Consider the following 24803-nt stretch of genomic DNA (forward strand, 5'->3'; position numbering starts at 1 on the left):
GATTTTTGCTCGATCTAAATTGCTTTCATTCAGAATTTAATGCTGTGGAGAACAGCGATTGTCAGTGAGATGGCAAAGCCGGATTTTTTGTGTGTTTTGGGTCTTAGACTAGACTGGCATTCTTAGACCGCGGGTTCAAACCCCTCACTTGTTGCTACTTTTTGCAGCCAGTTAAATTTCTTTAGGCTGCACCCACCTCATTTGCAACCAGAATGTCACGACGGTAGTCAGTTTATATTTCAATCTTTCTCTTCTTTTTTCCTCTTTTCTTTCTTTTTAGTATCCGCAGACCGATAGCTGAGGTTATTATTGGCCTTCTTAGATTTTTTCCTTACATGACTTTGTCTCAGCGACTTTCCGAATAAAGCTGAAGTTTAATTGAACCGTTTTTCATCTTGACTTACATTTTGATGATAAAAAATATTGGTAAGGTGAAGGTGCTTTGCATTGATTGGCATATTTTAGAGCGGTATTATGTTTGTCTGTTGCGGTTGGCGTAACGCCGCGTTCTCGGCATTTAGTTTGGGGCTTTGTCACTTAATTTTTCCATGCTAATTGTCGACGTTTTGGTAAACTTTTATATTTATGAGACTGCTGCTTCTGGAGATTTTAGATTGAGGATGGTATTCGTAGTTAAATCTAAGGGAAAACAGCAAGGGAAGGGAAGATAGTAAAGGAAAACAGCAGTCTTAATGTGTGTAATGTGGTTCTAGTGTCAACTTTCATTTTCGATTAGTTTTTGATAGTATTGTTTTTGAAATTTGGAAAGCTTTGCTCGTGTTGCTATTTTAAAGTAACAAGAATCGCATAATTCTGCATAATTAATTGGATTTGATGTAACAGTTGAATTGTCATGTTTCTTTCTTGAACGCCCTTGACATCGATTTGAATGAAAATGTCATGTTAATTTTTCAAAGTTTTGTGAGAATCGTTATGTCAATATTTCGTTGATTGCTTTTGCGTCAGACTTTCAACTGGTCAATTTTTTGGTCTTTCTTCCCTCGAATAAAAACAGGTTTCAGATTTTCTATGAAATTGTCGATAATCTTAATAGTAGCTGTGAAGCTGCCAACCCGTTTCGCGGTGCTCCTGGTGTTCTACGATTGAATGAAATTGAATTGTTTTTTGTCCTTGTTACGACTCGAACAGGAATATCTGTGGAGCCTATTCTGTTATCGGTTGTTTTTGAAACAGTACATCCGCACGTGAAAAGTTTTAGGCCAAGCTGGTGTGAAGAATTGAGGAGCTGAGAGAAAAGAGTGTTTGTTTCGGTGCGCGTACATTTGCAATTAATTGGAAGTTGGGAAGCATTTTTGACAGTTCTACAAATAATAGTAGACGTTAGAACAAAATTTTGAGCGATTTGGTTCATTTTTCAGACGAATTTCTTAAGTGACTTTTGTTTTGTTCATATTTACAGTCCACCGGGATTTTATCGGTTGCAGTTTTCAAAATTTCATCACAGACTCAAGCTAACGGAGAAAGTTCGAGCTCATCGCATATTCTTATCTGATTAATTGTTTTGGAGTCGACTGATGACGAGTTTTCAAGATCAGATTTTGATTTTTCTGTGCGTTTTTTTTCAGAAATTTAAATAATATCTTTTCAAAAGAAAAATACTGAGTTGAGCGAGGCGAGCAGCTGATGGCGGCTTTGTTGACTGGGATATTTTGTTCACGTCTGTTATACTTGATATTTCACATGACAAAAGAGCTGGTCTTTTTTATGTTTGGTATCTAGTTACAAAATCTCTTTGCGACTAGCATATTATTGAGTTCTCGGAAAAATGAGATCAATCGTCAATTTTATTCAAAATTAAAACTTACTATTTTGATTAAAAAATTGAATTATAACTTTGGTATACGACATACAAGGTCACTGGTGTATAGATATATAACATTTGTATTGGTACTTTCTAATGCAGTACTTTTATTTGCTATAATTTTCAGCTCAATGTCACTAACTTTGTTACGGATGATGTGGTGACCTTCAGAACAGGGATTTAAAACCCCGTAGTTTAGGAATTGGGTTTAGGTTCTCAAAAAGAGGGCTGAACATGCCTTTCGGAAACCAAACTTCAAACAATTTTACGATACCATAGTGTTCAAGGCACCAAAATATAGGATGTTATCAGCTTATCATTACTTGCTGTTCATCTGAACATCAACGGGTCTACCTTATGAAAGGATTACGCAAAAATCACAACAAAAAGAGACCCAAAAATTGAAAAGTGTGGAGATCTCGAAAACTTTCATGAAACTAAATGGTCGAAGCCATCAGTCAAAACATATAACCAACCGAGAAACTAATTTTTCCATTAACAAAAGTAGCTGAAACTTCTTTTTAACGAGATTGAGTGACATGGTGACAAAAATAAATGCAAAAAACAATTGAGGAATTCTCTGACTTTCAAATTAAAAAAGCTGATTTGAAAGTCATTAAAACAAATAGCTGTAAACCGAAGTCTTGAAATAGTTTAACTATACCTCCTGGGGAACTTTTCCGAGAGAACCGTTTCTCAGACCAAAAGCATGAAGTATTCAACAAAAAGAATTAGCATTCAAATACGCCTATTTGCAACGCTTGTGCATTTTTTCCAACTATGCTTTCTTTCAATTGGACCTCTAAATATTGTGATAATTCGACAAGGAAACAAAATGAACTTATAAAATGTTCAATTATGCTCAAAATTCAAAAAAATGTAAACTCGTTGTATCAAAATCAAGGAGCCATTAGTTAATTATAAAACCGTTATAGACAATAATTTATAACTCAGAGGGAATGAGTTTCTGACTGTTGTTACTAAGACTACGCCAAGTTGAGAGAAAGAATATAAAACGTTGGAAAAGTTGGAAAATTCACCGACATTTTAAAACAAATGAATTCAAAGTCATAAGAGGCAATAGATAACAAATGAAAATATTGTCTAGGTTCACTTATACAGCCTCAAAAAAATCAACTGGATCTTTGATCGAGGATACTAAGTCATTGGACCACAAAAGTTATAACAAATGAAAGCAAAACATATGAAATCAATAAAATTTTACGAAAAAACAATTGGTCAGCCATACAAACCATGAGCTTAATTCGGAAACCATAATAAATGGTCAGCTGGCCTTTTTTATAAGTAGTGTCTGGCAACAATTGAGCCCTGATTGGAGATTCTCGTCAGTAATTAACTTAATAAAGTATAAATGTGGAAATATTCAAAAAGGCAGCGACCCATTAAAAGCTAAAAATTTTATAACCGTAAGGATCTATGGTGAGATCAAGATCAGCTCCGATATTGCTGCGCGGTTCAGAAAACACTCATTTCTTCTGAGGTGCCCACTTCCAGCAAAATTAAGGAAAGTTTGCTAAAAAGCATATTTGGTCACATTTTTGACGAAAAAAGTCTGAATATTGAAAAAACTTGGCATAAATTGTAGTCACCAGACACAGATCGAACAATTCATCAACCCTGCTCTATCTGTAGAGATGAAATCAATAACACTAACGTTAACAATTTCAACATATATTTCCAAATATTGACAAAAATTTGAAAAAAATACAGGTGTGAATAAAAGCAAGGTAATTTCATCTCGTATTCACAAAACTTTAAACCTCGAAAACTCCCTTAAAAAGCGAAAATCGAACGAAATCCGTTTTTATTCCATATTCTACGATGGACGGGCTTTCTAATGATACTACTCACAACTCTGTACGATGATTATATCGATCGGCCGAAATTGACTGAACAAAAAAACCCAACTGAGTATATAGTTCCTCCCCCTCTAAAGTGGGTGGGAACAATAAACAGTTCTTCAAGGAGCTAGCATCAATCATATTCATCTGAAGCTAATATGCAGCAACTCCAAGTTACTGGCTAAATAATCTAAATTACTAAAATATTCTCGGTCTTTTTGTTTTACAAATTCGTCGGAAGTTCGTGATACGTTATCAAAACGAGAAATCTCAAAAAGTCTGAGGCGTTGTGATTTTTCAAACATAATTTAAGCCACTTTAACAATTTAGAGACCCAGGTCCACTGACGTTCATAGATATGCAAATGTAAAAATTGCTGTTTTACCGAAGAATGAAAATTCCTAATTATTGAGAATTGTGCAAAACCTTAAAATCAGCGTAAGGTATTAAAAATGCATATATCACTAAAAAACTTTGCAGCTGAAATCATGGATTATTTACTTCGTCTACGAGACAGCGGAAAAATTTACAATTTTTGACAAAAAGTTAATTTGTTAAACAATACGAAAATTTAATTATGAACATGCGCGGCTAAGAATCTGCAATTCAGTCGCCGAGTTCGAAAAGTTCTGTTTAATAGCCCCCCTCATCTTCTCAGCCGGCTTTATAGCGCTCCTATTTTTTTTACTTCGTCGAACTTTTTTTCTCTTTACCCATTTTGCCGCTTTTTCGACATTTTGCGTGAAATCTTTTTGACTTCTCTAGGCTAGTTTCATTCTTCTGTCATTCTGCTCAAAGTCCTTTTAAACAGCAGCTGCTCAGCAAAGCAATTCAAAATGAAGCGAGTCAGTATTAAAAAAAGTCAAAGTCAGAAATAGAAACGGTATAAACTCATAAAGCCCGTTTTTAGATGCCCGGTACTTGAACTTTGTTCTCATAAGTTTTAGTTACTATCTATAATGCTTATTGGTATTGATACTAGACCCTTTAGCCTCTCACTGAGAGACAGGAATATGTTAAATTACGAAATGACATCAAAATAAATCGCACTTAAAAATGTTGTCGAAACTGAAAAATAAATAACCTGACGAAACTGAAAAAATAAATAAATTCTTTGGTTCTCATTTCATTTACATCTGTAGCAGCCGTTTACATCGTTGCGTTGGTGAGACTAAAGGTTGAGCTACTGATGAAAAATAACCTAGAATTGAAAGTCATTGGTTTTTTGAGTTTTCGAATACATTTAAACTGGAGGCAAACTGGTGTTAAACACAAAGCACAAATCAATGAAAACGACTTTGTTTGCAAGGATTTTGATTTTCGGGTTAATTTATGGATAAATGGAACAGCAGTACGGATTTGAAATTCATGCACCCAATTTTTAAAGTAGTTGAACATGTATACGATTCAGTATTATCAGTGCTTTTGAAACTCTTGAGTTTAATTCTCTTCTAAGCATTTTAGGGTATTGCGAAAACTTAATAGTTTAAAACATTCTGATAGAGGGGTCGTTTCAATTTATACGCTGATAGGTAATTGTTTAACCTTCTCGGTTGTTTCGCGCATTTTTTATCGAAATTCTATGAACCAAATTTTCGTAATGGACATCGTTTTGCTTATTCTCGGGTGTGCATTGTCTTTGAAAGTTTTATTGAGCAACCTATACTTGGTTAGGACCCCTTTGATATCCAATTTTTGTTGCCTTTTTCAAATTTTCTAACCTGTTTGCTGATTTGAAGCCAAGCTAGATAACTAGTGTGCGATTTTTCATATTTTAATTCAATATTATTTCAAGTGTTTTGTAGAAATTGGATGTATCGGGGAAAAATTTTATTCTCTATTGTGGCTCATGTTTTTGTAAATTTTGAAAATTTTGTTTTTGTAATTATAACCTGTTTGTATAACCCATTTGTTGTCGGAAAAAGGAGATTGAGAAAGGATTTAATTTACGTTTCCTCCTTGGTAAAGAAAACAAAAATTTAATTGTTATTTTTTCAAAAGATCAAATGAATTTTACGGGCCTAGGACCACGCCTATTGACTTTTTCGCTATCAACTCATACTATATGTGTAAAAAGAGGTACAATTAAGGTAAACATGAACGTGTCTTTTGAGCGTAAACCTCTAGTGGGCATTTTAATTGATTTTAAATAAGAAAAAAGTGAAAAAAACCGGCACTTTTAAAAATTTAAATTATTCATTTTTTGAACTTGAATCAGGTTGTTTATAGTTGCAACTTAAGCAAAATAAATTATGCCCTGAGGAACACTAATTTATGCATTACTGCAGTTATCTAAAATTTTGAAAGTTTTTGATTTGCCCACAAATCAATTAGCTGTTGCCATTTTCCTGTTGTGAGCTGATGGCGATCTTATGTTCATGAAATATTGGTTTCCGTATTCAGATAAAATTTTATCAAAATAGGGAACATTTTTCTGAGTTTCCGAAATGCATACAGTTTGACATATATTTTTTGTTGTTAGGTAATCATGATCGTGAAAAATTAATTCTTAAAAATAGTTTTTAAAGTCTATTTTTCTACTTTTAAAATCAATAAAACTTTGAACAACAACTTTTTAGGTAACATTTTTTGCGCAAAAAGTTTAAAATAGATTTATAAAATATAACCACGTTTCTTACTTTTATTTGTAAAGATTTGTTCTTGATCCATAAAATTTTATTCTCCTTGCCTATTATGCACTAAATTTTTGTCATATCTGCACTATTCTGAGAATTAGTCACATTTTCGTTTTAATCGGTTTATTATACAGTTTTTGTCACCGATTGGTTATCTTTTGTCAAGTTTCCAAAATCATTTGAAAATTTGAATATTTTGTCCGAGTGAATCATCTTTTTTTGTTAATCTATAAATTTGTTAACCTTTGATTCGATTACATTTATCTCATTTTACTTCAGAATAAGGACAAATTTTTTGACTTTCCCCATAATTTTACGCTGAATTATCTACGTATTTAATACAATTTACCAGCTAATATGTAACATTTTTTGACTGGATTTGATTTGGAATCTAGAGGCTGCGATCTGAAAATCTAGGTGAACAAAATTTTAAACAGTATTTAAAAACGAAATTTTAACAACAAAATGAAATTAATTTAGTTCTACTGCTCTTTTGTGTTCCGACCCCACTTGTGGAGGGAGGAACTATATACTCAAATGGGTTTTCGTCTTTTTTTGTTCAGACAAGTTTGACCGATCGATATATTCATCATAGAGAATATTAACCATCGATATATTCATCATATCATTAAAAAGCTCGTCAAGCGTAGAATTCAAAATTAAAACAGATTTTTTTGAAATTCGTAGTTTTCGTGGATTTATCGGGGTTTAAAATTTTGTGTGAACATGTGATATTTGCTTGATTTTGTTCACTTTTAGAGTAATTTTTGTTCAAATTAAGGCTTTTCTATCAGAATATTATATCAAAATCACATTTCAGGCTTTAAAATGGACAATTTTGTGTTACCAATAGACCGATTAAAATACAAGTTCTGGTCACATGAGGAAGTTTACTATCAATAAAAAAACTGGAATTCAATTTGAGAGCTGTCTTTTTCAGAAAATTTTTGCTATTTTTTATTGTATTATTAATCACTTAGAGACAAGTCACTTTTCATATCGAGATTCAGTTAATGACAAAGCTCATTTACAGTCAATTGATTCCCAATGAACAAAAAAATAGTTTTCAAGGAATCCCTCATGTTTTTTTTGTCTTTGGCTATATTATTTTACTATATTATTGGAGTCCTATGGCATAGACTCGCTGACTAAAAGTGCAATCGGCTTCTTAATGTGCATTAGGTAAACCTATATATTACAATGAGTTTACAGCTAATGTCTGTTAAGACTTTAAAAAAAATTCGAATTTTTGAACGTTAATCGATATTAAACTTTTTTCATGAACAGTAAGTCAGTCTTAGTAATGAAAGGACCCTCTTCCTTTTTACTGCAATCAAAATTATTCTGGTAAGCGGTTTTATCTCTTAACTATTGGGTTTACGACTTCGATAACACGAGTTTTCATAATTTTAAAAAAATCGGGGTTTTGTAATTTTGGTTTCTTTTGAAGTCTCTTCTCATTATCCTAATAATGATAGCTCCCATTGGCTTAGAAAAGACATCCAATGGATCATAGATAAAGTTTTCAGAGAAAAGATTATGGTTTAAATGCTTCGACACTTTCTCGCAATTCTGCTGATTTTTTTGGTCTTTACCCTTATTTGTCGTTGTTTTCATAATCTTAGGTCATATTGTGATGTCCCAGTCATACAAATTGCTGACAAACATCCTTGTCTTCCCATTGAGGCATAACGTAGTGTATTTTTTGACTGCCTATGAGCTCCTGAATTTAATGGCTGTTAAGACTTCAAAAATATTTTTTTTGATTTTTTTTGGACATTAACCAATCATAAATTTATTTTTGTGAACTGTAAGTCAATCTCAGTAATATCAGGACCTTCTTTTTTCTACTGCAACTAAGATGAATCTGGTTAGCGGCTTTATCCTCTAACTATTGGTTATATGACTTCGATGCCTCAAACTTTCATTTTTTTGAAAAAAAATTTTTGGATATTCGTTATGTACTTTTGGTTTCCCTTGAAATTTTAAAACATAATCCTTGAATTGAGTTCCCAGTGATTTAGAGAAGACCTTCAATAGATCATAGATAAAGTTTTCATGGTAAAGATTATGGTTTAAATGGCTTCGACAGTTTCTTGCACTTTTAATTGAATTTTTGGTTTTTGCCTGCTTTTGTAGTTGTTTTCATAATCATAAGACCTATTGTGATGTTTGACTGATTACTAAAGAATGACAAACACCCTTATCTTCCTATCGAGGCTTGAATTTGCGTTTCCATTGACTTCTGTTGAGAGCTATTCCATTTCGTGGCTGTTAAGACTTAAAAAATATTTCAAATTTTTTTTTCAACACTAACCACTTAAGCTTATTTTTATGAAATGTAAGTCAATCTCAGCATTGACAGCAGCCCCTCCTTTTTACTGCAACCAAAAATAATCTGGTAAGCGATGACACGAGTTTTCATAATTTCCAAAAAAAATGTTTTGGTTCCTTGTGAAATCTTATCTCACCATCCCAATTGGCAAAGAGAAAACGTAAAATTGCTTATAGATAAAGTTTTCAGATAAACGCTCATGGTTTAAATGGCTTCGACACTTTCTTCTCGCACTTTTCTACTGAGTGTCTTTTTCTTGCATGTACATGTTGTTGTTTTCATAAGAATAAGACTTACTGCGATGTCATGTTGACGACTTATAAATGAAAAGCATCCTTGCGTTCTCATTGAGACATAATTTATCGTATTTTTTGACTTCCGTTGAAAGCTATTGAGTTTAATGGCGTTGATATAACAGGTTTTCTCAAAAATTTCGTGGTTTTAATGTACTTGTTCACACTTGTTGATTTTTTTAAGTCATATTGTCAAGAAAATAAAAACCCCATTATTGTTAGAAAATTATATGAATTTGTGAGAGTAGAAAAATTCTTTCCAAATGTTTGTTTTTTTGGCTTCGACACTTTTCTCGCTCATTCTTTTGAATTTGCTGTCTTTGCCTTTTTTCTTTTTAATATTGTTCATGTAATCGTTAATTGCTGACTGGTCTCATAGACTTCTAATTGAGTATTGAATGAGCGATTTTACTCAATGCAGTCTTTAATTAGCAAATAGTATTAAAGTTAATGATATTGTTCATTTCAAAATATTTTTTGTTTTCAGTTTTTGTTCTTTTCGTCATTTTGTAACTTATTCTCATCTTTGAGAGGTTCCATTGAATTCCTTTTAAATCAAAAACTATTTTTCCATTGATATCATTTTGTAACTGATGTTCTGTCTGTTGGAGAGTATGCGTTTTCATAAAAGTTTTGTGAGTAGTTTATAGTTGTTTGTTTTTCTCTTCTTGCACATGCGCTAAAAAATGGTCTTTTTCGCTTATTTTGTTGTTTGTTTTTCCTTCTTGTAGTCTTTCTAATGGCATATCTTGTGAGCGCTTTAATGAGCCATGGTTTTAATTCAATTAGTAGTTCGGTTGTGTAACGATTTTTTAATACTCAAACATCTTTTTAATTATCTCATCATTAGGTTGACAATTCAGTCAAAAATGTAGATGAGCTCGGGTCGGAACATCATGTGCAAACGCACATTAACGAGCATCCTTGTTAATTTAAATATTTAATCCTTTTATGTTCCAAAACTTGTTGTAGCGAACGTCAGTTTGGGTGTATTTACAGAAAAAAAGTCCTTTCGTTAATTTTAAACTTGTTTTTCCTTTGTTACGTCTACGATTTTCGGTGCCTACATTTCTGAGAAGAGCTCTAGGAAACACCTTTGACTGTGCTTGGGTAGATTGCATGCGGAAATTATAATTCAAGAGACATGACTACGTGCAAACACTTTGTCGCTTCACTGTCGTGACAATTTCACTATTTTCTTGTTTTTCGTTGAGAATCTGACTTATTTTTTTAATAACAAGTTCAAAACAAAATATTGATGAAATTTTTCTTATCCCGTAAAAGCCATTTATTTTTTGATTACGCGAGTTTGGTTCGTGTTATGTTAGTCAATCGCGTTAATTAATTCGATCCTCTGTAATCAAAGAAAATTAACATATGAAAACCGTGAAAAAATAACAGAAAACTGATTTTGATCTTTTTTTGAAATCTTTATTACTATCAAGCTGTCGTAAATCGACCAGAGCGTGTATATTTAGAGTGACCAAAATCATTAAAGCAACCGGTAAACAGCGCTGAGCTCACCAGTGCTTTCACCAAAAATAATGGCACAAAAACATCTTTCTTAAATGCTATTGTGATTAGATTTTAATTTTTGTGCTCAAACACTGCTTGAGGCTTGCACGTGCTGATGAAAGTACAAAGTGCGTTATATATTATAATGTTATAATTCGTTAACTCGGGATTTAATAACTTGAAAAGCATTAAAGAGTAAAAGTTAGAAAAAAAAGTCAATTTAAAGTTCGATTTGTCACATATTTGCGTACAAACACAATCAAATTTTTCTGTGGTCATTTAAATTATTATTTTTTGCTTTGCTTTTTGAATATTTCAAGTTTACCACAGAATTTACCGTCAGAAAGTAGCAAAATTACTACTCTGGGTTCTGGATCAATTTTCAATCGATCAATAAAATTTTCATTTTTCAATTCAAACCAAGAGCGGCCTATTACACTTGAAAAATAGGCAAACCACCTACTAATTATTAACGTTTGATATTGTTCCAACTGTGCATTTCTTGTATATACGATGTCTAAATCGAAGGGCAATAGTTTAACAGATGAGTTGGCCGAGATAGAGAAGAAGTACTTTCTGTTCAAGAAGAAACTGAATACTTTCGTAGAAGCACTCAACTTCTACAGATGTGCCGCCAACTCTAGTCATCAACCATTGAGAACTGTCGAACAGATGGAGAGCCTTCTCAATCAGTTAGTATTTACATCATGCAACTAATTCAACGCGAGAGATCGGAAAAATCAGGAGCATCGTAACAAACAAAAACTATCCAAAAACACCTCTCCAAAAGTTTGCTGAAACATCTGGAAGTTTGTCCTCAAATTTGAAATTGAGTTTGAGAAAATGCGCGAGAAACGAAAAACAAAAAATCTTGTCCCTCGAGCTTAGCAAACAAATTTGAAATGATGATAAATGTCTTGAAAAAAATCGGAAAAGCTGAAAATATTCATTTACTTTGAAGTTCTTCGGTATCAAGTCTTCGAAAAACTCGTTTTCACCAAAACGTATAATACTAGCTTTGAGACTAGTAGATAAATGGCTGGGCATAAAAAAGACAAGAGGAAAAAATACAACTAAAAAAATCAAAATTTATCAAAACCTGACAGAAAATTACTAAATTTTTTGATTTTAGATCTTTTAACATGTACCCAATAACCTATCTGCTAGCCTTATATTTGCCTCCACGAAATCAAGAAATAGTTCGATTAAGGCGTAAGGGTGTTTTTAAAAGAAAGTTCATTGAATGATACTTTACAAATATATATAATACTACGCATTTCCATTCAACATTTAACAATCTTGTTTTGAACCACCACAGCAGAATGATAAATTTGCAAAAATTTGTTCAGCTGAGTCTGTGTGAAAGTGACCTAAATTGTCAAATTGAACGAAAGCTTTGAAAAAAGAATTGATAAAACGTATAAAACAACTAGCTTAAAGGCAATGACACAAATTAGAAAAATTGGGCAAAATAACTCAAAGAACATAAAAAATCAGCAAAAATTATTTCAATTTTATAGTTAAAGATGTCACAAACAATAGATACGCACAATAATATAGCAATGAAATTTAAATAGCTTAAAGCAATTAACAAAAAAAACTATAATTGGCCTTCAATCAATACCTAGTGTGGTAAAAAAAAAGTATTTTAATGGAAACGGCAAAATTATTTCCTTTGAGCTCAAAAACTTTTTTACCTTAAGTTTGGGCCCTTCCAGCAACCTCAGCAAGCTAAGCGGTTTAAGTGCAACCTAATGCCGCCTGGTATTTGCCTGCATATTGCGTCTTGAAAGCTCAAAGTCATCGAAAAAAGTAAACAAATATTTCAAAAGACAAAGCGGGACAAGTCTTCAAATTTAGTCCAGAAAATTTAATTTCTAATAATCTTAATTTCTGAATGGATACAGCGAATTGAAATTTTGGTAGTCAATAAATCAACTGAACCTAAATTTGCAGATTAAAAAAATGAAATTTAATTTTAAATATTTTCGCAAAATAGTATATAAGCATTGATATTTCACATTTTTAGAAGGCTCACACCCATTTTGTCAAAATCATTGAGAGACAAAGTGAAAAAGGCTCAAAACAACTGTTTCTGAAAAATAAATAAAATGGCATCAAATTAAGGCAAAAAAAAAACATTATACCACAATCATTGCCAAAGCCATTACTAACAACTTGAGGCAATTCAGTTTTTGTAATGTCCAAATCTGACATCTTATGCCTAATTAGCACTAGATGAAATCAATAATGAGAGTAAGTTAGAGGATACGAGAAACCTTAAAAATACGGGAAAAATCAAAGTCTTGCTAAAATTCCATGACAAGAATGGTGTTGAAGTAAACAAAGGATTAGCTCTGAGTAGAGGGATTCAAGCAATTGCCAATAGGCACAGTTAAAACTTACTACACTTAAAAAAGAAAAAACCACTGGAAACAGAAGTCTAATAGCCTCAAATGAAAGTATTCAAACGTCGAAATTTCGTAATTTACGGTAGATTGAATAGCTATGCTTCAAGCTTCATAGTTTTTTGCTCTTATTACTGCGCGAGCACGAGTAAAATCACTAAGTTTAATTCCTATTGGCATCATAAAGTAGAAGAGAAAAGACGAACATATATAAAAAAATACAGAGCCCCAATACAATCCAAATCCTGTAGATTGCGGCGAGAAATCAGTTTAATCCAGTTTTGGATTGTAAAAATACTGAGCCCCAAAACAATACAATTTTTTCGGACTTGTAAAAGATCGGACGACAGCAATACTATTCGATTTTTGTAAAGTATAAAAAACACAGAATGTTTTCTCAAGTAACTTTCAATAGTTATGGCCTCGAGAAATGTGGTAGCTTTTTTTAACAAAAATAGTTATAAAATAATTTGACAAAACTATTGAATTTGTGTTTGTACGTCTAAGAGTGCTGACGTGCTCGGTCAAACTGAAATCAAGTTTAGAGTTTTTTTAAGAACCGAAGCAGTCGCTAGCTAGATGGGATAAAAATGACAGATGATATGCAAATAAAGATAACAATTGTTTTTCGTCCCTGTAGACTATAAAACTTTGAAGCATAGAAAATGATTGATTTAATTTGCCATTAAAAATAACTTTTTGGATGCAAAACTTTATAAACATCCAAAGCAGCTTGTAATTGGCAATCACTGGTTTTCTACTTCAATTTTATCTGCTCAAACGAATTTTCAGTGAACAACAATAGAATTTTTTAACGCAGTTATTGCAAACAATTCTCTGAAAGTCATTTTTTTTGCTATGGTCACCAAAAACCTAATTTTTTGCATACTTATAAATAAAATAGCTTTTTTAAAAAAACAATTCCTTTCCAGAAACAATCGTAAAAAAAGTTGTTCATCTGGCTTTTCAGTTCTTCTCTTTTTTCGCGTTAACAAACGTTAGCAAAATAGAAAAAAAACTTTTAGTCTTTGAAAATCTTTGTGACCTTGTTTAGAAGAATTCAAAAAACAAGAAGACTAGAAAATAGTCTTGTTTCCTTCCAGCCAAAAAAGATAGATGAAGAATTGTTTGACGCTACAATTTCGTTTAACAGATTCTGAAAGCTCTCAAAGTGAAATATATTGAAAAATGTGACAATTTTGAGTACAAATACTGGTAACAATTGGAAACGTATTCATCTACTGTGCAATTGTGAAAATTGTGGTGAAATTTGTGTTATTGAAAGACATTACAATTTTGAAATTACAAATTTTGAGGGATAAATATCAGCACTCGGGTTTTTTTTAAACTGTATATTTCCGACCGAATTTTGAGAAAATGAAAGCACTTGATACATGCTAGACGTTCGAAAAATGTCTTCAAAATAAACAATAACAAAAAGAAAGTATCAAGCGATTGATCAAACCCACGTCAGTAAAACTGATTTTAAATCTTATTGAGACAAAAAAGAATTTGTTACTGCTGAAAGTTCATCTAAATGTTCACTAATTGACTTAGCAGATACAAAGAGTTTCTAAACTGAGCTTCGATTCATTAATTTCTGCCAATGAAAACACTTGGGTAGAAAATTCCAGATGACAATATGAAATTGCCAAACCAGAACAAAATTTTTTCCGCTTACAGCTTGCTAACTAAAGTGAGTTTTGAAATTTTTATACTATAAAATATTAAATCTATCGTATAATTAAATTATGCGTTGTGACCACAATCAGTTAATGCCATATGAATTTGAAATTATTTTTTAGTATTGTGACTGACAATAATTGAATTTCTTTGGAAAAAAATTCAGTAAGTTTAAATTCGTAAATTTTAGTTCGGTGGCTTTAGCGCACCTCGTTATCTTTTGAACATATCTTTACTTTGTCTCCTATAAAATAGTCCTTTTTCTGAATGTTTCAAAAATTAAAGTCAATTGTAATTTTATTATTGAAGAAACAGTAAGCATTCTTTAATTCTTTTGTATCAATTCTGTAAGGACCTCAGTGGTTTTTGTATGGGCCCTTCCAATTTTATTTTATGCGATGGCACGCTATTATGTAAAAACACTAATAAACCAAAATACTATAAAAAAATACTATGTGTGAAATATGAGAAGTTGCAGTCGGTTGAAAAAAATGACGACCAACCTGAGGAAAGAGAAGATCCTTTCTTTGATTAGTGTTTCAGTTATATACAATCAACAAAAGTGATTGTATTTATTGGTGCTCCAGATTTTTTCTGGCGTGTTTACAATTTTTCTGGACGACTCTGTTTTCAACACTAGATAAACACAAAAAACCCAGTGGATATCGAGTTGCATCAGAGAATTTATGCTGGCTTTAATAGTGTTGCAAGATGTACTTTGAAATGAATAGGTCACTTTTGAAGTTTTTGACAGAAAGTTGAGCAACTTTCAGGTTTCATGGCCATATTTCTGAAATTTTCGTTGAATTATTTGCCCATTCAGGTATCATGAAGAAAGAAAAAAATGAATTTGACTACAATTTTGGCAATTATAAAGATTTTGACAACAAAAAATATGTTTTGAAGAGTTATTTTGCCATAGAACAATTAGCAATGATTTTGCACTTCTTTAAAAAATGAAAATTGATTTTTGTTCTTTTTAGAAATCAAAAACTATCCAATTAAAAAAGAGTTTAACGAAAGTACTGAAATCTTTTGCTTGTCTGTGATTTTGCGTGACATTGTTTTTTTGTGTAGTTGTGGTTAACTAAACATCTTTTGATCGTAACGCTCGGTGCGCGCGTTCAGCATGAAAATATTGGTGGTGGAAACATAAGAACCGAAAACATTCACCCAGTTTCTAGTATTTTTCGCTAACATTACATTTTGTGACTTTTTGTTGCTTTACCTGCCTGTAGCTGTCCCTCATATGTTAAACAATATTTCTTTTATGTATTATGTTATCTACGATGTAAATGCTATTTTTTAATGCTCAAAAATTTTTGCCAAACTTGTCCGGTTATGTTTTTGTAAGATATTTTTAAATGTTTCATGAATTAGAGCGTCTTCCATGAATATAACAGGAAAAAGAGGTAAAACTCAGACAACATCCAGTTGCATTGGAGAAATTGTGCTGTTTTTTGTGGCCTTTTAAGTGCTCAGTGTGTTGAAGTTGTTGAGAAGGCCTCAATGCAATTCAAAAGTTCTTTTTTGGTTCTTATTTTTGACCGTTTTTGACCGAAATGGTTTCTCACTTCAAAAATTTTGCGCAATTTAGATTTGTTCAAGCATATTTTTTATATTGTATGTAATGATAATGTCATACAATTATAATTTTGAGGCAATCTACAATCTAAAACAGGTTGAAAATGCTTTTTATTCTTGCGTATGTGTTAAGAGTTATTTTATAAGCTCAAAATTAGTTTTGAGGACTTAGTCTTGAGGATTTTTGCGAAGTTTTTCATACTTTCGAATCAGTTTTTATAAATATTTTCATTCTATTTGTCTCTAATAGGTTCAATTAGTGTTTCTCAAGACTGTCGGATGTAGGCAATTCTATAGATTTTGGCTAAAAAGTTTGGCGATGAAGACGTAAGTATAAAAAATTAGCAATTATTTGACAAAGTGTTTATTGTTTTTTTTGAGTTCTAATGGTTAATTCAACCTGGGTCAATACGTTGGGTGCTTGCGTAGATTTTTAGTTTTTTTGCCTGCCTCTGCTTGTGACTTATATGTCAAGCTACAGATACTAATTATATATCTCTTTGTTTTCCCACCCGCTTTCTTGCATTTTTGACAGGAAATTTTGGTATTGAATACGATAATAGCAACAATACGATTTTGAATGAAATTATATTTATTCTTCTCTAAATTTTTGCTACTGTTTTTTTTTATCTGTTTGGCGACTAATGTTCAAATGGTCTTTTCGTGATTTTTGGAGCAAAAGTTTTGCTTATTGTTTTTACTTCTCCTATTAAGGGTGTGGTTCGATGTACTACATTTCAGTTCTTGTACCGAATTTTAGCATGCGCTGTCTAAGAACATCAGAGGGCGCTATAGATTCTGGCAACATTAAAATGGGGTGTCTTCTGCAACCACCATCAAAATAAAAGTCGGGAAGTTTTTGAAGATATCGAGAACAGGCAAAGCTTGTTCCTTTCTTCAACAAACCGTCCCTTCACACACACACACACACACACACACACACACACACACATATATATATATATATATATATATATATATATATATATATATATATATATACATAATGTACATATGCACATAAGTATGTCAAATCAAAACAGCTTGACTTTGTTTGCAGAGCTACTCAGCACAACGCTACATACAAGGGTGTGATCAAACTGTGGTTCGACGTGTATGATGAGTTGAGAGCCCTGATACACAAACAGGTCTTAGCAGCACAACAAAGCGCACCTGATGTAAGTCGTGGAAATTTTGTGGGTTTTGGCTACCCAGGTTGAGGTCCAGACCCAAATTGAGCTATAATCAGACCCACTCAAATGCACACCCGTGTGTTCCCAGACCGAAATTACAGGGTCTGGACAGCAGTTCGAGCGCAAAATAGTCTGGGCCATGGCCTAATTTAGGTCTGATCATAGGTCACTTAGGTCTGAAAGATCTCAAAGGAAACCAAAGGCTTTGTCTCCATTAGCTCACGGAATTCGATGGTGTAACCATGTATACATTTACAGCATAATTCAATCGTCATCTAATATAGTATAATGAGCGAAATTGTCATCTGTTGAAGTCTGGACTTATGGAAAGACTGTACTAAACCATAAGGTGGCGTGAAAAGGCTTTGATTGATTCAAATTCTAATGAAATGATATAGGCTCGACCTTTTGGTCATCTCGTCTTTATTTTGACCCAAGTTTCTCAGCTGGACTTTAGATTAGAAGATACTTTTGCAGCCCGACCTTCCCCCACCCAATTGTAAGCTTGACTTTAGCTGTACGATTTTGAACTCAAGCTGAACCCATAAATTTTACATTCACTCTAAGAGTTGTCTAATGCATATAACATAGTCAACGGATATCGCTTTCAAAATTAATATGTTCAGGAAATTATAATGTGAAAATCAACTGATACAGTATAAAAACCAAAGCTTTTTTGCAGTCAAAGTCACTCAAAACACACATTAAACTGATTAATGGAACAATTACGTTTGTCAAAGCTATGCCAACTAGTTCCATGCAGCCGAACAAAATGGAAATATTGTGTAATTGTGACAATTAAATTATCCTGGGAAATTAGCTTTTGTAAGTTTCCTAATGACAAAATCCAACTGATTTCTTGGTGAACGCAAAGTAAGCCGAAGTAAGAGTAAGCCCACATAAAAGCAAGCCGGAAGTTGTGTAATCTATTAGAAATAATACTGCGCATAGTATCATAGTGTATAACGTATTCCAATAGTAAATAGTGTTTAACGTACAAACAGAAATACGTCAATTTTTTGACATCTAAGGGTTACGTGCCTCAGCAGTCCGCTACTCATGGCCATGCCTCTCGTCCGCCGTGGGATGTAATCCGGAAACCGCGGGCCGGTTATTGCGGCGAAGCGTCTCCGCCGGTCAAAGCAGCGAAGGGCGCCCACCGGCCCGCCAGGGGCAACTTACAATATCGGTATCCCACGATTTTTCGGCGTACTTGACCTGATTTTCACAATTCGTTTTGCGTGCGTATCGGCTTGCTTAAACGCCACCTGTTTTCACAGTTGGATTGCCTTTTGCAGTGATGTTTTGGTATTGCTTCACTTTTTATAGAAAGAGTTTTAATCCTAAACAATATGAATTTCTGGGCCCATGAAAAGTGAAAAAAACCATAATTGACTCAATTGTGTCTGAAAAGACTCTTGTTCACTCCTTGCTCAACGGATGAAAAGACCATTCTGGGCCCTAATTTGCTATGAAAAGACGGTGAGCGACATTAATTTGCTATGAAAAGATCGCGCCCGGCCCTAAATATCTATTTAAAAAAATATATCTGGACCGTGTAAATAATATAAAAATTTGAATTACTGGACCCATAAAAAGACCATGCATGACTCAATTGTGTCTACGAAAAGACTCTTGATCAATCCTTGTTCGACGCATGAAAAGGCAATTCTCAACAATAGTTTGCGATCAACAGACAGTTTTGGCCACTAATTTGCAATCACAAGGCCTTATCCGACGTAAATTGCTATTAGAAGACTTTATCTGGACCGTTTTATTAAAACAAAATCCCCCCCACAATAATTTTTAAAAAATCGTGGTCTGGACCAGGTGAGAGTTTTCATTGATTGGTTAATGAAAGAAGTACTGTACAACAGGATACAAATTTACACTTCTAGCAGTTTGGTCAGATTTTGCCATGAAATTAACTCAAAATTATGTGCTAGTCGGATACCTCACAATGATAACCTCACAATGATAATCTGAAAATTTTGAACGGCTCAAACATAAAAACAGAATTGAGTCATTTTTAAAATAATTGTTTTGACACATTTCGGAACATTAATTGGACAGGACATTTTGTTGGGCTCGAAACAATAACGTTAATTGTTTTTACTTATTCATCAAAACCAAGACTACCAGTGCTGCAAAATCAGTAGACAATCAGTAAATTGTTCGGCGCATGAAACGGCCCTCTTCGACACTAATTGCAGTGAACAGACAGTGCTCGCCACTAATTTGTTATCACAAGGACGTATTCGATACTAAATTCCGAATTAGAAGACCTCATCTGGACCATGTAATCAAAATAAAATCCATTAAAAATAATTTTTAAAAAATCGTGGTCTGGACCAGGTGAGAATTTTCATTGATTGGTTAATGAAACAAGTACTGTACAACAGGATACAAATTTACACTTCTAGCAGTTTGGTCAGATTTTGCCATGAAGTTAACTCAAAGTTCTGCGCTAGTCGGATACATTTTGGTTGAGATCTGATTCCTTTCTTGCAAAATTCAGCAAAATTAACAGCTAGAAATCTGTGGTACTTGTTTCATTTCAAAATTCAAGCTTTAAGAGTGCATCTGCTATACTGTAGTTAATTTGCAACTTTTCGAAAAAGTGTTGAACGCAACAGCAATGTTTTTTTTTGTTCAATCAACTATTATTTCTCTTAGAATCTTGTTTTCTGAAATAAAATTCTATATAAAATTATAAAGTGGACGTGAAGTGAGAGAAATCTGGAAATAATACATTTTTAAAAACGCCAAAATTTTCCCCAAAAATATTCTAAAAAATTAAATGTTATTTGCTTGATGTGATGTTAACGCAAATAAAAGTCTAACTCTTTTCTAGAAAGTGCTTTTCCTCAAAAAACTTTTCGAGTAGAAACGGATATTTTGCCTTGTTTATTACTAAATTCACAATGATAAAGCTGAAGTATGTAATTTGCTCAAACATATGAACAGAATTGTGTCATTACTAAAAGAACTGTTTTTGGTCACAACATGTTGTAACAGTAATTAAGACACGTCATTTTTACTAATTCACAAAACCCATAATACCAGGGCAAAAAATCATTAAACCTTTTCAACACAAAATAGATCTTGTTTTCGGTTTTTTCTTCTGGTAATCTATCGTTTAAAAACTTTTCGAGTAGAAACGGATATTTTGCCTTGTTTATTACTAAATCCACAATGATAAAGCTGAAGTATGTAATTTGCTCAAACATATGAACAGAATTGTGTCATTACTAAAAGAACTGTTTTTGGTCACAACATGTTGTAACAGTAATTAAGACACGACATTTTGTATGATTTGTAACAAAAACGTCAGTTATTTTATTAATTTAGCAAAACACAGACTACCTAGTACCAGGGCTGCAAAATCAGTAAACAATCAGAAGTTGTTGGGAGCATGGAAAAATCATTCTCAACACTAATTTGTGATGAACAGACAGTGCTTGCCACAATTTTTCTATCACAAGGCCTTATTCGAAACTAAATTGCTATTAAAAGACTTTATCTGGACCGTGTAATTAAAATAAAAATCCTTCTTCAAGAATTTTAAATAAATCGCAGTCTGGACCAGGTGAGAAACTTCGCTGGTTGGTTAATCGAACAAGTAGTGTATGACTGGATACAAATATACACTTCTAACAGTTCGGTCAGATTTTGTCATGGAATTAACTCGAAATTCTGTGCTAGTCGGATATATTTTGGTTGAGATCTGATTATTTTTCTTGCAAATTTTGACATAACTAACAGCAAGAAATCTCTTAAATTTGTTTCATTTCGAACAGTTCTAGTATAAAAATGTGCTTATGCTATACTGTACTTAATTTTTGGCTTATTGAAAAATTGTTGAACACCGCAAGAATGAGTTTTGGTCCAATCAACTATGCATTTTCTTAGAACATTGTTTTCTGAATTGAAACTCTCGAAAACTCTTTCTAAATAATAGTGGATGGGAAATGAGAGAAATCTTGATACGAGACTTATTTTGGAAACGCCAAAATTATAGCCACTGTAAAAAACACTGTAAATAATTATATGACCTTTGCTTGCTGTGATGTTAACGCTAATAAAAATCTAACTTTTTTTTAAAAAAAATGCTTTACCTCAAAATATTGCATTTTGAGTAGTAAGAGATGTTTGGCCTTGTTGATTACTAACTTTAAAATGATAAAGCTGAAAATTGTAATTGGGTCAAACATATGAACAGAATTGAGTCATTACTGAAAGAATTGTTTTTGACACGACATTTTGTAACTGTAATTGAGACAGGACATTTTGTTTGGCTCGTAACAAAAATTTTGTTACGTTCATTTTTACTAATTCACAAAACCCATAATACCAGGGCAAAAAATCATTAAACCTTTTCAACACAAAATAGATCTTGTTTTCGGTTTTTTCTTCTGGTAATCTATCGTTTTTAATTTTTCAGATAGTATTCTTCATTGTATGCATTCGAGGGGACACTTTGCGATGAATAGTATTGTTCTTCTTGCAGTCCACGTCTCAGTTAAGTCTTTTTTAATTTTTTGAGCGTATTGCAGCCTTATGTGGCATCATTTTGAAGATGTTATCATTTTGACTCAGCTCTGGTCTTTGTTTTAAAATTTGTACTGGTTTTCATTTTTCAGGCAACTTTTCCAACGGAGCAAAAACTCTAGCATAGACAGTGTTTTTCTTTCAAAATTTTCAACTAACCCGATTGAGCTTATTTTTCAGTATCTCAGTATCACATGAATTATGAATACTTTTAACGCAAGTCTCTTATCAGGATGCGTTCAGCTGAAAAGTCATAAAAGTTCAGTTTTTCTGTTGAAATCAAAAACACATCACTTTATCACTTTATTCATTCGCTTATTAGAATGGTTTCATATCACTTTATTAGTTTCTAAAGAACGCCATTTTCTTCAGCCATCAGTTTTTGGCTGCGCACTTCAGCGTTTTCAGATCCAACTGGTTACTGCCGGTCACTCTGTTTTCTTTTTCTCTGTTGGCAAATTCTTCTTTTTTTGAAATCGGCAATTTGTTGTTCAATTAAGTCAGAAATAAATTGGGTAATACAACTAAATTGAAAGTTTGATTCTGAGGCTATTTTTGATATTCTGGTCACAATAAACTTTTATGAAAAAACCCCTTTATTCGGTAGTGGAAATTATTATTTATTTTTTTATTAATTCAAGTTTCAAAAATTAGCTTCCACAACAGGCATTATTAAATCCCGAACACACAAATGCTCTACAAACATGTATATCATGATTTTTTAAAATATTTTTCTTTTATATAACCTGTCGAGTTTTTTTACTGGTCTGATAATTTACCAAAAGCAGTTTCAATATGCATTCTTTGCTGTCATTAATGAAAGTGGCAGCGTTCATAACTACACTTGAGCCATTTTATTAATAAAAAATAAACTGGGAGACAGATCAATTGATGAAAGCCCACACCCTCATAAGAAGAAAAATTTTAATCTGTATCTTTCTTCATATAGTAATTTGTTTGAAATTCTTTATTTTTTCTAATTTTAAAAACCTCTTATCTAAAAGTAGCTTAATCTTTGTTCAAATTAGACAACAATTTCATCTGAGAAGTGGTTGTTATCGTTTAGCTTCTTGAATTGAATAAGAAATTAAAGAGCGTTCGAATAAACAAAGAAAAAATCGATATTCATTTTCAGCCAATTGTGGTATTCAATATATGCTGTTAAAAATTTGTGTTTGAAACACTATTGAAAAATGTATTCAATCTGGGAATGGATTATCTTTTTTTTAATTATGTGGACGAAGGAAAAGTTTTTTTAATGTTTTGATTCGTTTAAAACTGAGAACTCGATGACATCAGAGTTAAAAAGTTTGGTTGGATGGAACATATGTACACGAATTTTGCAGCGACCTAGTTGATGTGTTGTAGGTTACAGATGAGGTGTTAAAAATCCGTGTGACTGAATCCCTGGAGTACGTGAACGAACTCACCCAGCCCACGTATGACGTCATAGAGAACGAGTTGGACCAGAAGCTAAAGGCCGCTTCCCTTGAAGACATGAGACACGATGAACTATACCAGACGAAGTTTGAAGAGAGACGCTTGTTCGGACCAATGCTTTGTCTGCTTCCTGTTGGTGAGTCACTTCAAAGGATATTTTCTTATCCATTTGTCTCAATCAATTTTCAAAATTCTGCAGATACCTACCCTTTATAAGGTGAGCGGCCCAAGTCAGCTCTGATCAAACTGACCTGAGTCCCGCACAGGGAGTATCATATCGACTTAGGTCTTTTACTGGGGCTGCCAGACCCACTATGAATTATAAATAAATAGGAAAAATAGGAAACCGAATATTTACATATAACTTTAACAGCCGGAAATTTGGAGACTTTTTTCTCGGGAAAGTTAATCTGAGATAAAAACGGGCAAAGTATAAAAGATATTGGCTCCTTCAGATCATCAGATCATTTATCTTTCACTGTCTTTTATCCTCTAAGCCCTCCCTCTCTTCAACTTAGCATCTTTAACGTCACTGGCTTAGTTAAAAATAATGAAAAGTTATCGACTATTCCCAAGAACCCGTACCTAACTCCAAGTTCTTTTCAGTACTGGGCCAGTATAAATGCAATTCTTTCATTACTGAATCATAGACTGATCCATGTCACTTTTTTACTTGCCAGACTTGCGTTCATCCTGATTTTACAATGGCTAGACTTGCGCCAATTCTGATTTTATACTTTTCAGACTTGCGCCAATTCTCATTTTATACTTTTCAGACTTGCGCCAATTCTGTTTTTATACTTTTCAGACTTGCGCCAATTCTGATTTTTTACAATGGCTAGACTTGCGCCAATTCTGATTTTATACTATTCAGACTTGCGCCAATTCTGATTTTATACTTTTCAGACTTGCGCCAATTCTGATTTTTTACTTTTCAGAGTGCCACCCATTGTTTTTTACTCAAAAAAACGTCAAAAATAGCCGGGAAAACGTCACAAATAGCCAAAAAAACGTGGGAAAAAAATCCGTGGAAACGTCAAAAATAGCCAGAAAAAACGTCAAAAAGGCCATTTTTTATTTCTGACCCGTGATTCGTGAAATATCGGTCATCGAGCGCAGTGCAAGTTGATCCATATCGATATATGCCTGTGCTCGTTAATTAATTTTTCTGTGAAATCGGAACACAACTACTTCAGACCAATTAATTTGGTTAGCACACATAATGAGCTCACTCATATCAAAATTTGAGCCCAAAACATCCTCTCAACAAAAAGTTATTAACGAACGAGCACACGGACGGCATGCCCCATGTTTTCGGGGTACAGGGTCTGAAATCTTTAATAATTACTTAAATACTGATCGAATCGGACCCAGACCTGGTTCATTAGAATTGCCGTGAACTCAGCTTTAAATTTATATATAGGACTGTGTATTTTGACAAGTGGTTCGGGAACTATCGGTCATCGAGCGCAACGCAAGTT

General features: G+C 33.0%; 1 protein-coding gene across 2 annotated transcripts in view; it reads left to right on the forward strand.

Moving 5' to 3' along the window:
• The first annotated feature begins 10548 nt into the window (after positions 1–10548).
• LOC142345850 (sperm acrosome-associated protein 9-like) overlaps positions 10549–24803 on the forward strand; it is a 39181-nt gene continuing 24926 nt past the window's right edge. Inside the window, exons 1-3 of one of the 2 annotated variants that reach the window (XM_075398262.1) lie at positions 10549–11155; positions 17199–17316; positions 23251–23458. In XM_075398262.1, coding sequence (XP_075254377.1) covers positions 10977–11155; positions 17199–17316; positions 23251–23458 — 505 coding nt within the window. In that variant the 5' untranslated portion in view covers positions 10549–10976. The remainder of the gene's footprint in view (positions 11156–17198; positions 17317–23250; positions 23459–24803) is intronic. The other variant, XM_075398261.1, reaches the window with a different exon arrangement.

This window comes from Convolutriloba macropyga, chromosome 9, assembly GCF_964194025.1.
Source record: "Convolutriloba macropyga chromosome 9, txConMacr16.3, whole genome shotgun sequence".
Taxonomy (NCBI): domain Eukaryota; kingdom Metazoa; phylum Xenacoelomorpha; order Acoela; family Convolutidae; genus Convolutriloba; species Convolutriloba macropyga.